This window comes from Aulonocara stuartgranti (genome assembly GCF_965226115.1).
Source record: "Aulonocara stuartgranti genome assembly, chromosome: 6".
In the NCBI taxonomy this organism is placed as follows: domain Eukaryota; kingdom Metazoa; phylum Chordata; class Actinopteri; order Cichliformes; family Cichlidae; genus Aulonocara; species Aulonocara stuartgranti.
Window position 1 is genome coordinate 29,944,318 of NC_138944.1, and position 17,589 is coordinate 29,961,906.

Here is a 17,589-nt window from a genome sequence, read left to right on the forward strand (position 1 = left end):
TTTTAAAATCTGCTTTTCACTCTTTATAAGGGACAGAAACCACCGAGTCGGCAAATATTCAAATGTTTTCCATATCTGCTGGTTAGGTGCCTTTAAATTCAGGTTTGTCTTCACTTCACATTTGGAATGTGATTGACAAAAAGTGCTCGTTGTGTTTTATTTACACTTGGACGGCATCTAAAATAACAGATTCCACCAGAAAAACTTTGCTACGAGTTTTATATGACCATGTCATCGACCAAATGAGTGGATTTCTGTCCAAAACAGTCTGTCACTGCATATGGCAGAAGCGATTTGTGTACCTCAAATTCAAACCAAGTAAAGGTTTTTGGCACAACTTCACTTACTTCCAAGGTGCTTGGAGAAAAAAGTCGTCTGAACAGATGCAACCATTATGCGTGATGACCCTGATGAAGGCTGTGAGCCGAAATGTGTCGGTCGAGCACTACATTTGTTCTCTATACCAGCGGTCCCCAACCCCCGGGCCTCGGTCCGGTACCGGTCCGTGAGTCGTTTGGTACCGGGCCGCGAGAGTAGAAGCTCAGGTGTGAAATGTATGGTTTTCAGGATTTATCGGTTTTCAGCGTTATTTTGTTATCGTTTTGATCGTTAACTCGGTTTTCCTGGGTCTTTTCACGTGTGTTATGAATAAATCTTCTTTTTTTCAGTACCAGTACTAGTTTTAGTTTGTTGTATTTATCCGCGACACCTTAAAGGTCGGTCCGTGAAAATATTGTCGGGCATGAACCGGTCCGTGGTGCAAAAAAGGTTGGGGACCGCTGCTCTATACTACAAGTTCTTCTGGTTAACCTCTGGTTCGTTAACCTCTTCAGACTGTGTCTCAAATTCATCCAGGCATTGAATGCAAACATGGTTGACTTACTGGCCTTCTTTTCATTCGCTTTGTGACTTGTTAATAAAGTTCTTTGTTAGTTTCATCTACTGCCACCAACAGTATGACTGCTAGTAGAATAAAAAAGGCAAAGAAATGTTGGAAAAATCCAATAAACATTAATACTAACATTGTAATGCTAATGATCTCTAATATAAAGTATTCTGCAGATGTATTTTACACCCAGCTTTGCTTATGAATCGTTTTGTTGTCGTTGTTGTCTCTTTAATTTCTGCTCCTGTTGTTTGTGTCATGATTCCTGCTGTACTACTTGTAAAATGTACTAATTGTGAATGTTACAGTGAAGAAACTGGACACTAACATCATCTATCTTGTTGTTCAAATGCAGCTATGGTTTTTCATCTGATTTTGTTAATGAGTATTTGTGTTTATATTCGCATCACTACATTTTGGTTGAAATTCATAGCTTCCTGTCTCCTACCTGAGCTTTTGAGCGGTCCTTCGCAAAATGCATTTTAAGAACAGTTCCAGATGCTGGTTACATTAGTAGCTGTTGTCATGCTAAATCGGGTCCATGTTCACTGCACAAGATAAGAAATATATTGTTGGAAAAAGGGAAAAAATGAGCTGCACTATTATGACTTGAGAATATGCTGCTACATTGCTGTCTTGCATAAATGCACAAAAGAATGTTTTTTTTTCCCGTGTTGTTTATCCAAAACAAAATTTCATTTTACACGAAAACCCATTTCCTTTCCCAACATTTAGAGTAACTGACTGAAGCTCCTTCATGCTGAGTAGAGCTGACTGCTCTGATATAGACTGTCATCATTCATTTCCTGCCTCATTGACAAATAAACTGATGGATTTAATATGTTGTAATTGCCTTCTGCCACCCAGTTCTGCTCATTCTTTTTCTCCTCTCCTCTCCTCCTTTCTCTTCTCCTCTTAGACCGGTGGACCGCCTTCTGGTGTCGTGGAAGCGTGATGGGCGTCGGCTTTCCAGTGGGCAACGGCTCATTATTCCTGCCCCCACCTCTTCTGACACAGGCTTATATGTTTGTGAAGCGTCGTTTAGCAACAGCACTGCCAAACCCGTGGAGACAAAAGCGCACCTCACTGTAATGGGTAAGAAGAAAAAAGCAGTCACTTAGTCACCCACAGACACACTCACATTCAGATTTCCATCATTTCACTTCAAATGACATTACACTGACTTACATTCATATCCTCGTCACTTATCCTAAATCGAAAAACAAGTTGGGTTGAGTTGATTGTGTTATTTACCATTAGTTCCATATATGTTTGACATTTTTTAAAGCTGTTTGTAAATGACATAGTCAGGTTGGAGTCGATGAATTTGACAAATTTGATTTAGTGTGAAAACTCAGCTTTAATTCCAAGGATTGAACTGAAATACTGCATTAACTGTTGAGGGATAATGACAATTTTATACACAGTCCCCTATTTTCAGGGGCTTAAGTGTAATTAGACTCAAAAGATGCTTCATGGAAATGCATTATTTTGTCATATTAGTAAGGAGATTTTGCATTGCATTTGGAAGCTTTTTCTGTGAACCCATAATGAATTCTAAATGTAAGTGAGACAGGCCATTCATAAAAAGAAAATAAACCCATCCAAAAGAGCAGAAACAGCAGGACTTTCCAAATGTTCACAAACAGTCTGGTATATTCCTAGAAGAAAAAAACACACTGTTGAAGTAAAATGACGATGCCTGTGGTGGATGATCACAGAATCCTTTCCACGGTGAAGAATAATTTCCACTTTGTAATTTGAAGCATGTGAAATTATCTGTGTGATGCACATGAACGCATGTTCCCAGTGTCACTGAGACATGTTAGAAGTCTGATGAACTGTGTAGAGATTACATTCATATGTATTAGACGGTGCTTTGAAAAGTGAGGCACAGCATACTGTAAAAGCAAACCAGCGTTATTTGTTTTTAGGTCAGGAAGCAAATTATTTTGCACTGATTTCAGCTCACTTGAGCTGCATTTCACTTTGCTGATAAAAGACTAATGGCAGGGAGAACAAACAACACTGAAGAGAGGGATGCAGCAGAGGCCAGGATAATCCTCACAAAGGTTGCCCATTGTTCGCTGATATCCATGAGTTCCACACGCCAGACAGTCATTGTCTGTGAAAGATTCTCCACAAAGTGTCGAAAATGTTCATTTTATTTATGAATGTGTTAATTTGTCTAGTTCATTTGAGCGCCTGAAACTCTGGGATTGTTTATGAAAATTGCTGTAGTTTCTCCGCAGTTAACGCAATGTTTTTGTTCAGCCCCTTGAACTGAAGATTGAACCTTAAGCTCTTATTTATTATATCGAAAGTACAACTTAAATAACTGAATATTTAGGCCTAACTCTATGTTTAGGGGACTTTTGCCCCAAAAAGGGAGGCGAGTCCCCACAGTGTTATTGTGTAAAGACATTTATGTCCTCATAACATAAGTAATACAAGTACACACACTGCCTAACAAAATTATCCATGATTGTCCTGGGTAGGTCCACTAATGCCCTCAACATGTGATTAATTTCTGCTTTAGCCTCGCTCTTGTCTTCCCTAGTACATTTGTTGCTCCGGGCACTGTTTATTCCTCCATTTATTCTTACTTCACTCCTGGAAGCTGGACTGTGAGCACCCGAGGCAGTGACTGTCAGCTACAGCACTGCTCGAGCTGAATCTGTTGTCCACATTCACCATTAAATTGTCCATTGTAGTCACAAACAGCTGTTGGATTCATGTACACACAAACTCACCCACGTGTTCTCACAAAAACATGCATGTGTGCACTTCATGCTTACACACATTCACAAAATGGCACCGTGGCCACATATGCCTGTTTGCCCGGCAGCTCAATTAGCCCCTCTCCCTGGAGTCACGAATCAATAAGAGGACGCTGAAAGCACTCAAACAAGAGCACTCTTGTAGCAAGCCACTCCTGTCTTCTGCGTGTGTGCGTGTAATAGAAAACAACATACACGCGAGCAGGGAGCATGTGATTGATGAGCCGAAACTTCTCTCCTCTAGTTTCTTAGCATCTTTTTACTCTGCTGTGATTGTCTGTGCGAAAGAGCACCTAAGCAGAGAGCACCGACTACCTACGCCCACAGAATATTCAGAAGACCTGCCTGAATATTTATACCCTACTTATTCTCGTTCTGTGCCCCCTCATAATCCTTTTTCTTTGTCTTCCCCCCAAAAACTCCTTTTTCTTAGTTATCTTTCCTCATTAGGCCGGCAGGACCATTAAGGCCTGCCTGGCAGGGAAAACGCCTGCATGCATTCATATGTATCAGAAAAGAAGTGACTGACGAATACATTGGTACTGATCCTCTTTTTCTGCTATGGGCTCAACAGACCTTGATGCAATAAAAGGGATTCCTAAACAGAATAGTGTATGTGTCTATTTGAAAGAAAGAGACAGCCTCAAAGGCATTCATTATTCAATTTCATTTCTTTTCTGCCCCGATCCTCTAATCGGAATATGTATGATACTGCATCCTTGTGTTGTATACTGTACAAACGACTTGCGGTGCAAAAAACAATATATCTGCTGTTGTTTTCTGTCTTTGTTTTGCAGGCAGACATCAGGGAATCCACAAAAGCTCAAATCCCTAAAACCAGCCACCCAAACACTCTTAAATGTGTTTTGTTGTGTTTTGGCATCTAGGTTCTTGCACTCACCTGACTGAAGGAGAATAATGCAGCTATGTTATCAGCGTCACACCATATGGCTGTTATTTATCTCTTGTTTTCCCGTTCGCTCTTCACTGCACGCTTTCCTCTTTCTTTTGTCAAAAATCAGGCAAAACTGCACAGTACATAGTAAAGATAGGTGATGCACATATGTGGGTTTAAAAGTTGCCTGGAAGAACTAAAAAGAACTTTGTGTTTTCTCTTCAGTCTGCTGTTTAGATGTGAGGGTGGTCTCACTTTCAGCCACACATGTACTCCAGGTTGGGACTGCATTTTAACTCGCCAGCTTCCATTCAGCAGTGCGCTTTTATGCAGCGTGCTCTCAATAAAGGCTCTGCAACATCCGAATTAGATGCAGTGAAATCAAGTGTTCTCTTTTTAGGAGTGTGGTAACAAAGAAAATAGGATGACGCGTGGGTTCTAAAATATGGTGAATGTTGTGAAAAGGTCTTTAACATGATCTGTGATCTTTTATAAAAAAAGTAGTTCTGGTGACTAAACGTAACCATGCGCCAACTGAAAGATCAAGTAAAAAACAAAAGCGGACTTGTGTCACGTGATGGAAAGTCCTGACGTTTACAGAACTCCTGCATGGTAGTGATGGCAATAAGTGAAAATGCAGTCCACGGAAATACGATGCAAAGAAAAGAAAATATTGTGGGATAAAAAGGGGATTTTCAATAGTCTTAGAGGGACAGCAGAGTTTTAAAAACCTTATTGTTTGCATGTTATTACCTTAAACCTATCGGGGGGAAAAGCACACAAATGAAACTTTTATTAAAATTCAATAAGAGGTATATTGTTGCAAAAGCCAAAATACACATTTATTATTTAAGTCATACACTGGACATTTCATTTTCCTCAGTCATTCTCTGGTGAACAATTGCTACCATTGTGTGGACTCACAGACTCAGCTGTCATCTCTTTGTAAATATTAACAAGTGCTTAAAAACTGAGGAATGGAGTCTGTGCAGCAGTAGGTAACTTCTTTTATAGCAAGTAAAATGTATTAGAATATTATATATATGCAAGCATATATTTACATTCAAGGTTTTTGTTTATTCTCACCACTGCTGTCAGCACTTAGAGCAGTGCTGGTGAAGATGTTTGGATGGAGCAGTCATTGGCAGCAAAATGGAGCTGTTTAAGAAAGAAAGAGGAGGATTGTGCCCCTTGGGACCTTCCCCGAATGTGTTTTTTTGTGGCTGTGTATGGAAGCCATTTCACAGAGCATATAGACACAAAATCCTGCCTTCCACTGGCACTTAAGTTACTCAGTGCCAAGAGGGGAACCATTTCTATTCTGCGGTGCTCCATTACAAGTCTCCTCTATTAAGGAATAAATACTTGGAGTGGGCAAACTGTAAATTTGTCTGTTACATTTTCATTTTCAGCCTTTTATTTATTTATTTGCCTAAATTGAGAGCTTGTTAGTAGCTGTTTAATGACTTGGTGTTATTACAATTTTTTTTTCTTTGCAGAACCGCCCTCTCTGACCGCTCAGCCAAAAAGTAAGATCTTTGGAGAGCTCGACAGGAATGCGGAGATCCCATGCCTGGCTGCAGGTATGCATGAGATAAATAGTTGTATGTATAAAGTTGTAGAATCTAAGTTTGTAATAAGCCTTATTTTTGGTGGGGGGGGGGGGGGGCTAATTTTTATACCTGTTTATAATAACCATGATGGAAGTTGGGTCAAAAAGCTAGGTGTCACTTTGTTTCTTTGAAGCTGACGTCCAGCTGTCTGCGAAGGAAAGCTTGCTTTGTCGATAAAATACAACAACGCGCAGTAGAAACAGACAGGAAATAAATAGTGGAATTTTAAACTGAAGTGTGAAATGAGAAGATGAAGACCAGCATTCTCACTGGGGTGACTCAGATTATTACATGGAACATGTAACACTTCCATTAGGCACTCTCCTTAAAACGATAATAGCGTTAGTCTCAGTCTTGTTAGTCAACACTCAGTATTGTCTCAGTCATTGTCTAGATTCACACTTCATCAAACCTCCCCTGCCCCTTTACTGCTGTGTGAAAATGAAATAAAACAAACAATGAAAATTATTTTGATAAAGTTTCTAAATTCCTGAAAAGTGTCAGGGGAGGCTATTCCACATGCATTCAATGATCCAGCAGCCACTTAAAGTGTGCTGAGTCTCACAGGCTGCTTGTGCGTGCCACCACATGAGTCGTAGAGCTGATGCATACTCACACGTCGGAGTTTTAATTATTCTTTAACTCACTAATGTTTAACTTGGTTCCATCAAACTTCCCCAGCTCAATAGTTGTGTTACTTTCTGAAATGTTATGTTTGGATATGCTAATAATGCATTATGTCTCTAAATATGTGTGTATTTGCATAATTTTCCAGACCTCAAATCTGAACACTGGATAAACCAAGTTGTTGTTTCATTTTGTTGATATATGAGAGTCAAAGAGTTTTTTACCAAAGGGATTTAAAAAATCTCTTTTTATGACTTCATAAACCAGAAAATACTCCCACCAGACAGCTAATAATTGTCAAATTCCACTATATTTGTAGGAATAAACTGTCGTATAAATAAAGCTATGAATAAATAAAGACTGAGAACAAATACCTCAGAAAAAGCTTCAGGATATAGACAGGAGGAACTGTTCGGTGCACACTGTATGGCTGCTCGGCCATGGAAATGCATGAAGCTCCCAGCACACAGTTTTTGTGCTGATGTTAATGTCAGAGGAAGTTTGGGGCATTGCAGTGATTGAGTCAGCAGAGTGTTGGAGCCTTTACCCACCTCAGCACTCGGTGACCCCGCCATGGCTGAATTGCTGTGGCTCCTGAGCGCCTCCACATTGCAATAATACTGCTTAGAGTTGGAGAATCTAGGAGGAAGGAAATTTCCCTAACTGACTTGTTTAACCAGTGGCAGCCATCACATGCTCAAAGTTTTTAAGCTCTTTAGAACGACCAATTCTTTCATAACTGATTGTAAATGGAGTGCATGGCTGAGTGCTTGATTTCATACACCTGTGGCAACGAGACTAAAAATACCTGAATTCAAAGATTAAGAGGTGTGACCCAATACTTTTGTCCACATGTTATGTCAGTATTACAGGTTTTCCTAAATGTGACGTTTAAATGTCAAAATTAGATATTATATTATTAGTAATGTATTAATTTGCACTAACATCGTTTTCTCTGAAAAAAGACTCAAAATGAGACTGAGCAAAACATGTTTAGCACTTAGTGTCTCACCTTAACTGCTTCTTTAACTTTGGGTGACGGACACTAAGCGAGAGAGAGGATGTGATGGTTCTACGTCATGTGTTGTTGTGGAGTTTTCTTTTAGTACGTTATATTTCTATTCAGTGTCTTTGGGGTTTCTTTTAGATTTTACTATAATGCTAGTGTTTGGTGTTTTTGATTATTGTTAGTTTGCACTTTGTGTTACTTCACATTTTGGACTGTTTTTAATTCTGTTTACAGACTAATAATTGCTTTTTGCTATTTAAGCAACCACAGGCACATAACCAGTGTTGGGATTGTTACTGAATAAAGTAATTATTCGATGTTCTTCTTTCCTTTTGTTAAAGTAATGCAGTATGTTACTTAATTATTTGCTGGAGAAAGTAATTTGTTAGACTACTCATTATATTACTTTTGCATTGCTCCATTACATGTGAAATGCACTGTTACTCAATTAACAATAATAACCTTAGGGTTTAGGACCTTGTACATCTTATCTTATAAAAAACAATGTGTTCTTTTAGTGTTTATGTATGAGCAGAAAACTGGCAACACAATGCAAATTTGAAAAACCAGCTCGGAGAGACTTCAAAGTGATCACCACAGTAATTGTACTGTAGAAACAGGTGTGAATAGACATCAAGGCTACAAAGCTGCCAGCTTGACTGCTCATCATTGTGTTTTTTACCTGTTGAAGTTCAGGTTCTGGCTGCTGGGCTGCCAGACACTCAGCATTAACATCACTCTCGGTTCTTCACTAGCTTTGTGTTAGCATGCTGTCTGTGCAGATGTTTCCAAAGAGCTGAAGTTGTGTTACCACTCCTGGGTGCAGGTTGCACTTTACCATTGTGTTCTTGTCCTTTCATGGATTAAAGATAAAAGCAATGTCCATATCTCCACTCCTCACATGTTGTACTCTGCTTTACCATTTTCCTCCTCCCTGCACATGAACCAAAGTCAGTCGATTGTAGCACAAGTGGAGTAAGAAAAAGGCATGTTTGTTATTTTTTTTCTTTCCATGCACCTCTCTTGCCAGTAACTGAAGAATATAAGCAACAACATGGTTGTAACTGTATAAAATTAGTGAGTTTAGTACAGTAACTTGTTACGACACTGCACTACTGAAAAATGTAACTTCACTAAAACTGTCTCGCACATTACATTGAACTATAAAAAGCACTGCGTTGCTCGGGAATGCATTACATGCAACACTGCAGATAACCATCCACACACATTTACTTTACTATCACCAGTTACTGTGACGTGTAAGTCTCCAGACTGTGGGAGGCCACCAGACCACACGGTGAGAACCAATGCAGCCACAGGGGGAGCACTGTGCCATCCCATTCATTTCTTCTATGTCAACTTTACAAGTCAAATGTTGAGATTTGCAGCTCTTGTCCTGCTGTTTGCTGTTGCAGTTGTGTCAAGGTGACTCTGCTAGCAGGGGTTTGGCATCATTGGATATGTGTGTGCCTTAGTTTGAAGGCTTCATGAACAATGACACTTTACTTTTGGCATTGTGAGCGCACGCTGGTATGCTGACACCGAGCCTGAAAATTGCACTTGTTCATGACTCTTGTCTTTAAATGGATTACATGAAAACACTTATATGAGCCGGGCTAGATACAGCTCTAAAAACTGCAACACCCTCCCCTTTCTCTCTCTTGCTCCCTCTCTCTCTCTCTCTCTCTCTCTCTCTCTCTCTCTCACACACACATACACACACACTGAGTGAGTTTATGTTCCTCCTCAGTAATCTGATACAGTGGCAGTGTAATTAAATAGCAGGGGCCTCAGGCTATGGAGAGAGGGATGGAGGCTAAGAGGAGAGATGAGGGAAGGAGAAAAGAGCGCACGGTGACAGAGTGAGTGAGACGAGGAGGGGGTGAAAAATACGTCACGCGTGTCTGTGAAAGCTTGACACCAACAGAGTGAGAAACGGTGTGGAATTCATCGCTCGCTCTAACAGCCACAAACACACACACACACACACTGGTGTGAAGGGTTTGAGACAGAGTAATTGCATGAGCCCCCTGCCTGTCATATTTGGCATGTCTGTCAGACAGGTGGGTGCTGATAGTGTAGCTCTTCGATGTGCTGCCCACATCTTTTATTCAGAGTGTTTTCTGGACCCTTCTGCCACCCTTACCCTACCACCCACACCGTCCAATCAATATATTATTAGCGGTCATTATGCCTACATGCATATTTATAGAGAGAGAGATTGGATAAAAGAGAAGAAAGATTGTTGAAATGAGTGTATGTGTGTGTGTGTTTTAGTGGGAGTTGGAGTGGTTTGCTCAGCAGCGAGGTCAGCTAGCTGCTTATTAAGAAAACTGAAAAATGTTCTTACACTGTGCTTTTGTGTGCCATGTGCATTCATATATGTAGGTGTGCCTCAGCCCAGGATTGAGTGGTATAAGGACACGGTGCCTCTTTCCAAACTGGCCAATCCTCGCTACAAGGTCAGCGCAGCAAATGGGCTGACTGTGCGCAGGGTGCAGCCGGGAGACGGAGGAATATTCCAGTGCTTTGCTCGCAACCCTGCTGGAGAGGCTCAAGCACAGACACAGCTCTTTGTCTCCAGTGAGTTTCTCTGATGCATACACACAAGAATGGAAGCATGAATAGACAAACCTACATCAGCCTTGAATTCTGACTCTCTATTCACTCTTGTATCACTTCACTTCTGTACCAGCTTTTTCTTTTTTATTGTCACTTTCTTTGACTTTTTCTACCTTCACTACTAGCGCTGGAATTCAGCATTGTTTTGTTTCTAGATTATTTTTTGGGGGGAATCAATCGAGCTTCATGAAACTCAAGGTAAAATTGTTACCATTCTTGGGTTCCCCGAAAAGACAGTAGACGATTGAGCCTTCCTTTTAGCCCCTCAGTTCATCCTCTGTCTGAAACAACCTGTTTTTGCTCTCTTCCCTTGCCAGCTTTCTTGTGATTGACTTGTAAACAAAAGGTTTGAACACCATGTGGATGCGGCTGCTGTTCTCACAGCCAGAGCGGTGGGGCTAAGATTACCATACCAAGGATATGTTCTCTCACTGACATATCACAGGTCAAGACTAGAAACAAAATGCTGGAAACTAAGTATGCAAAGCAGTATGAATGCTGAGCTTTTAGCTCACAGGTTTGATATATTAAAGTTTGTCCATATACAACTATGACAATAATATATATCAGAATAAATAAGGGAAAGCTTAATAGGTTTTGAATCCTGCAAACATCCAGAAACTGCCAGCTGTGTTATACACCTGAAATGCTGCCAACCTCTGTCTTTGGACCATATCTGTACAGATGATAACATGTACAGTTAATAACATGTATTTGACTAAAAGCATGTCCTGTGTGGGCGTGTTCTCTGTTTTGGTCAAATGACTAGACAATAAGAGTCCGTAAATACTTAAAGGTATTGTTGTGATCCCACTATGTGAGGAAATTTGTGAACATAGTACAAATGAGATGACGTAGGATTTTCAATTTATACCACAGGTGTATCTAATAAAGATCAAATCTTAGTGACCTTTAAGGTCAGAGGTCAAATGAATCTACTAGGAGGCTGAGGGGAGCCGCCAGTATATATATTTTTTATTATCATTATTATTAATTTGATCCCTCTACTTTGATGTAATGGTTTTTAATATGTATCAGGCTAGAAAGTTACATTCGGTTTAGTGAGAATTATGCTATAATTAAAAGTCTCCATGGAGCCATCCACATTTATGCACAGACACGTAGTGAATAAAGCGTCCATTGATCAGAGAGGGTGCAGTTGTGCTCAGGTAAACACTTTCATCCTGTAGCTCAAGTCTTTCTCTTTTCTCCTTATCCACAGTGTCCTCTAATGTTCATTGCTCTGCCTTCTGCTCTCTCGTGCTCCCTCTGTGTGTTTCAGGTGTGCCCCCCACATTTGCATCACCTCCCTCTGACCAAACAGTGACTGATGGCAACACAGCCTTGTTTACCTGCCAGACGAACGGAGCTCCAAAACCTGCTATTACCTGGAGGAAAGGTAGCAATGAAGCTCCAAGACTGAGACACCCCACACTGAGACACACACACGCACTGACATAATATATTTGTAATTAAAATGTGCTGACTTTTCTCCACCTCGAGGCTAATTTATTATTTTGTCCCTCCATAGGATCGCAGGTCTTAGCCAGCGGCTCTGTCCAGGTTCCCAGGTTCACGCTGTTGCAGTCAGGTGGTCTGCAGGTTCAGCCAGTCAGCTTCCAGGATTCAGGAGAATACACCTGCATCGCCTCCAACATGGAGGGAACCATCAACGCCACAGCTACGCTCACCGTGTGGAGTAAGACACATGCACGGACACACAAACAAATGCACATTAAACCGTTCAATATACATTTCCTAAACAGACAAAAACAGACATGGAACACTAGTTTATCCATACCTGTCCAATAGTATTAGTTCAGTTTAGTGAGCAGCTCAGTGATTGGTTATTGATGCAGTTGGCTGACTGAACTAATCATTGGATTTGCCAAGCAAGAGGATGATTGATTAGCCAATAAACCAATTGCTTGGCTGATTTTTTTATTTTATTTTTTTTGCATACATATAAATATATGTTCTGGCAGCTTTAGATTAAACAGGGTTCAATTACACACACTGTCAGATCCTTACTTCAGTTGAGCTGTGATATAAATGTAAAACGTATACCCTTCAATTTATTGGAGACACGGTCACATCACAAGTGCATGGTGACTGAGTTAGGGACATAACAGATGCTCTCCACTCTGCATGTGCATTTGTTTTTACACCAGCGCCACTTTTCTCTCTCTAAATCATATGCAACACCTGAGTGGAGCAAAGCACCAGTAATTTGATACTCAGCTGTTTTCCACAGCGTTATAATGTGCGTAGGTGTGGGTGCGTGCACGCTTGTGTGTTGTTTATCTTCTTGTAAACTAATTCATATCTCGTTACTGTTGAGGAACATTTAAATGTACACATTTTATACAGGGCCGTGCCTTGTAGTGTGATTCAACAGGTGTGTATTACAGTTTTTGCCCGTTGCCTGAACACATTTTGCAAAACTTTGCTCATTGTGCCAAAACCCTAAACACAAGTAAACATGACACAACACTGGGAAATATACCATTCACATCTGCACCAAATTGAAACTCTACTCTCAAAACCTAAACTCTGCTATCAAAACCTAACATTCCTTTGTCAAAATGTAACTCTGTTGACAAAATGACACATACTTGCATCATATGCAAACACTTACAGAGCAGGGGGAACACACTAGTCTACTTTATATAAAGCACTGCAGTCTTTGATTTCCATTGTTCATTCAGAAGGCATATTTTCAGGAGACACATTTGCAAACAACCAAAAAAGCAAATAGACCTACTCAATATTGTACATTGCAGTACCATGAATTCAGATAAAGCAAAAAAAACCAAAACAAAAAAACCCCCATAATACAGTAATAGAAAAAACACTATACTGTAAACAAAAAATCATGACAATTGTGCATATGTGGGCTCATGGATCCCGCCGTCTGTTGGGGTCTGGCCACAGGACCTCATCAACATCGCAAGCAATGTCTTCTCCCGCTGGGCACCGGGGAAAATATCCTCTTCCATGTCAAAACCATCCATGGATTGCTGTCACCTGAATGTCGCCGCAGGCCTGTTCCATTGCCTGCAGAAGAGGCATGCGGGCATGTAGTTGGCGGTCATATACACGCCATCTCCAAGCCGAAAAAAATTCCTCTATAGGGTTTAAAAATGGTGAGTAAGGGGGCAAGCATACCACTTCAAGTTGACTCTGGTTGGAGAACCAGGCCTGGACCAGAGCAGCCCGATGGAAACTGACATTATCCCATATCACCACAAACCTGGGCTGATCTGGTCTGTTCTGTACAACTATATCATGGAGAGCATCTAGAAATGTGAGTATGTGTTGGCTATTGTATGGACCTAGTATTGCATGATGGTGCAGAAGCCCTCGAAGGCATATGGCGGCACATAATGTGATGTTTCCCCCGCGCTGCCCTGGGACGTGCACAATTGCCCTTTGGCCAATTACATTACGACCCCGTCGTCTTGTTTTGCTCAGGTCGAATCCAGCTTCATCAATGAAAATGTATTCATGAGGCTGTGCAGCTCCATCCATGGCCAAGATTCTCTGAAAAAAAGGGGAACATATCACTGTACTACAGTGCTACACATACAGCACCCTCACCCCATCACACAGGTACCTGTGTAGCTCTCAGAATGGATCCATGTGGTACTGATATGGTACATATTCAGCTGCTACTGGACTTCACCAATACTCTATTGTAAATGTAAGGGACAGTTACACGTACCCGTACATATTCAGCTCGAAGTCCTTTGACCCTGTCACTGTTCCTCTCGAATGGGACTCTGTAGAGCTGCTTCATGGTGATGCTGTGTTTACCCAAGATGCGTCTGATGGTGGTGATGCTCACATGGTCTATGTTGCTGAACACTCGCCTGTCTGCAAGTATTTTCCGTCATAGCTGGTGGAGACGGATGGCATTGTCTGCCCTCACTAGGTCCACAACAGCAAGTTCCTGCCGTTGTGTGAACAGGCGTTGGCGTCCTCCCCCAGAAGGTCTTCGAGTCATTCTAGAGAAATACAACCACATATTGTCATCGGTTTGCTTATTTTTCTTACAGTACTTCACTGTATATACTGTATCATCCACTGTACAACACTGTACTTCAATATAAGTAATCATGCTATGTTTCACAGAAACTACCACTTTGGCTGCAAAAGGAGCATTAGCACCCTGCAATACCCTGTACACTTGATATGGTAACTGTAGAACAGTACTATGAAAACCATCTGAGTAGAGTAGAAGGCAGTGAGATGAAGACAGACCTGTTTTCTAGTCGGAATTTTCTTATTACAGATGCCACTGTGAAGCGGCTTAGATGTGGGTGGACTCTCTGCCCAGCTTCCCTCATAGTCAGGCCGTGGTTGATGACATGGTCCACCAAAGTTGCTCTTATATCATCAGAAATATGGGTCCGTGCATGGCCTCTTTGACCTCCTCCTCCTTATCCTCTTGCTCTCCCTCCATCCATGCTTGCAAAGTTCTTGAATTGGCTAAACTGAGGGCTTTTTGTGGTTGGCTAATTGGTGTTCAGTTTTGCAAGTAAGTGCCTTCAGGTGTATATTTGAGTGGTTGCAATTACCCGATGTGTTTTGTATTTTGGATACATGTGTTTTCCAAATGGCACCCTGAAATTTCATTTTTGAACGAAGTGTCTTATGTATGAAATAGAGTGTAGTATGCAGGACCATGTGTGTTGCATAAAGGAGTAAGTGTGTTGCATAATTGCAACCAGAGTGCAAAGCAGCACTTTTGTTTAAGGTATGGGTACATGTGTTTGGGGTATGGTAACAAAAGCTTCAAGTTGTGTTACTTTAGTCTAAGCATGGGTTTATAGTGTTCAAGCAACGAGCAAAAACTGTAATTGTATTTAATTCAAGCCTCAGAATGTATCCCACCTCTCTGCTCTTTCCAGATCGCACAGTCATTTCTGTGCCTCCAACAGACCAGCGTGTTATCAAAGGAACCACTGCTACTCTCAAGTGTGACGCTACACACGACCCCAGAATCAGTATCAGGTAACTGTTCCTCAGTGTTTACTACTGTGTCTGTAAAGGTTCTCAGTCATCCAGGTCATCGTAGTCAAAGGAGCTTGCAAAGAAAAGCGTCTGGACTTCTTTAAGTTGCTTGAAGACGTTTCACCTCTCATCCGAGAAGCTTCTTCAGTTCTAAGGTCAAATGGTGGAGAGTCCCAGATATAAACCTAGTGGGAGTTTCCCCCCACAGAGGGACAAAAGGACCCCCTGATGATCCTCTAATGGCTCAGGCGATTAGAGGATCATCAGGGGTCCTTTTGTCAGGTTTATATCTGCTGTTTAGTTTTTTTGTCTTCATTTAAGTTGAAAGTGATAGCAAAGCTGTACATTTACATTTTTTCAGAAATCTCTCAGTCAGAACATGCTATATCATGTTTAGGTGGAAACTAGCGAGCTAATTTCCTGCTAACTTCGCAAGGCTCCTGGCTACGGTACCTGTAATGCTCCGACAATCCATCAAGTCAATCCATCAGGCTTCGTAGCTTACTAAAGGTGTACTAAAAAAACGTTCACCGATTTTTGAGCGTCATGTACCACATAAAATCAGTTCGAGGTCAGTAAGCACAACCAGAATTCATACATAAGGCGCACCGGATTATAAACCGCACTGTCGATTTCTGAGAAAATTAAAGGATTTTAAGTGCGCCTTATAGTGCGAAAAAATGACGGTACATACATGAATACCAAGTCTGATTCTCTGCCGTGTTTGACAGTTTTGTAAACTATTGTGTTTGAGTTTTGAAGCACCCAAATTCTTCCTCTGTTGCAGCTATAAATGGGAGCGAAGCGGCATGCCGGTTCTTCCGACCAGTGGGGGGCGCGTGTCTGTACGCCAAGGCCTTCTCACTATTAGCCAGACGTGGTCAGGTGATATCGGGGATTACACCTGCACTGTGACATCACAAGCTGGCAATGACTCCCGCCCCGCACGCCTGGAAGTCATGTGAGTTCAGGGAATAAATTCCTTCTGCAATATTTAACCCTCTTCTGTTTTAGGTCATTGTTTGACTTTTCCACCCTTAAGAATGGCCACAAATTTAGCCATTAACAGCAAAAACCTGCAAGGCCAAGTAAACAGCCTTGGGCTTTTTGAAAAACAGACACTTGGGGGATGCTGAAATGCAATAGGTCTCCTAAAACTTATCATTAGCCTAGAGTAGGATTTTATTTTACTACGATATAAAATACAGACAGTTTTATTTCCACCTAATCTGCACATTAGAGGATAAAGAACAGCGTTATACCACTGAATAAGTAACACTGACTACAACAACTCTACTAAATTGTATAAAACACAAAGGAAGCATAACAAGGCTGACTTGCTGGAGTAATCGAAGCATTCTGCAAATGTGCCATCCTTGAAAATCTTTAAACAAATAAAAGGCACTTGTTGGGTTTTTATAACAGATAATGTAAGGTAAACTAATAAAATATACGTGAGCTACAGGCTACGGATTTTCCTCTTTGCAAGCATTGTGTTGAGTTATATTAACAGGCTGCTTGCTTTAGTTTCATGTTTAATACACTGACAAGAAAATAGCACTATTCTTCTCTTTTAATTCGAATTGGGTTTCTTTATTAAATTCAGAAGCACATAATAAATATATTTTAACTTACCCTACACCTCAGGATAGTCTGATGATCTTTAATTTTCTGTGATAACTCTATTTGAGTAAACTGTGAATAAATCATTATCTTCTGGCAGCAGCGGTTTCCTTCCTCAGGATTTGACGCAGCAACGATTTTGATGTAACAGTGTCTAAAAACCTGAGGGAGCAGTCTATCCATAGCGAGCAATCTGGTTGATTCAAATTACTGATGAGACTGACAGGACGTACGCCTTATGGTACAGCATTCTACAAAAAAGACTGACTATACAAGGTGCAATTTAGGCGACGCAGCAGATGGGTAATTTGGTACACTGCCAAACATAAAGAAATGATTGTTGTCAACTTGTTTCATGTCTAATAAGACAGTTGCTTGGGTCTAGTAATAGCCGTGTTCAGTGCAGGGTCAGAGCCTCTAAATCAAATACTCTGTACATGCCATTGAAAGTCTAAAGACACTAGTTGTTATTAGATACCCCTAAATGTTATGTTCTTTATACATGCTGCACACTCACT

The 17,589-nt window shown here is 40.9% G+C and overlaps 1 protein-coding gene across 4 annotated transcripts in view; it reads left to right on the forward strand.

Moving 5' to 3' along the window:
* Positions 1–17,589, forward strand: part of LOC309709152 (protein sidekick-1-like) — a 302,493-nt gene that overhangs the window by 190,743 nt on the left and 94,161 nt on the right. For all 4 annotated transcript variants that reach the window (XM_082537647.1, XM_082537650.1, XM_082537648.1 and 1 more), the window contains 7 exons: positions 1,806–1,981; positions 6,061–6,144; positions 10,199–10,393; positions 11,715–11,831; positions 11,964–12,131; positions 15,346–15,448; positions 16,236–16,409. In XM_082537647.1, the coding sequence (XP_082393773.1) occupies positions 1,806–1,981; positions 6,061–6,144; positions 10,199–10,393; positions 11,715–11,831; positions 11,964–12,131; positions 15,346–15,448; positions 16,236–16,409 (1,017 nt within the window). The remainder of the gene's footprint in view (positions 1–1,805; positions 1,982–6,060; positions 6,145–10,198; positions 10,394–11,714; positions 11,832–11,963; positions 12,132–15,345; positions 15,449–16,235; positions 16,410–17,589) is intronic.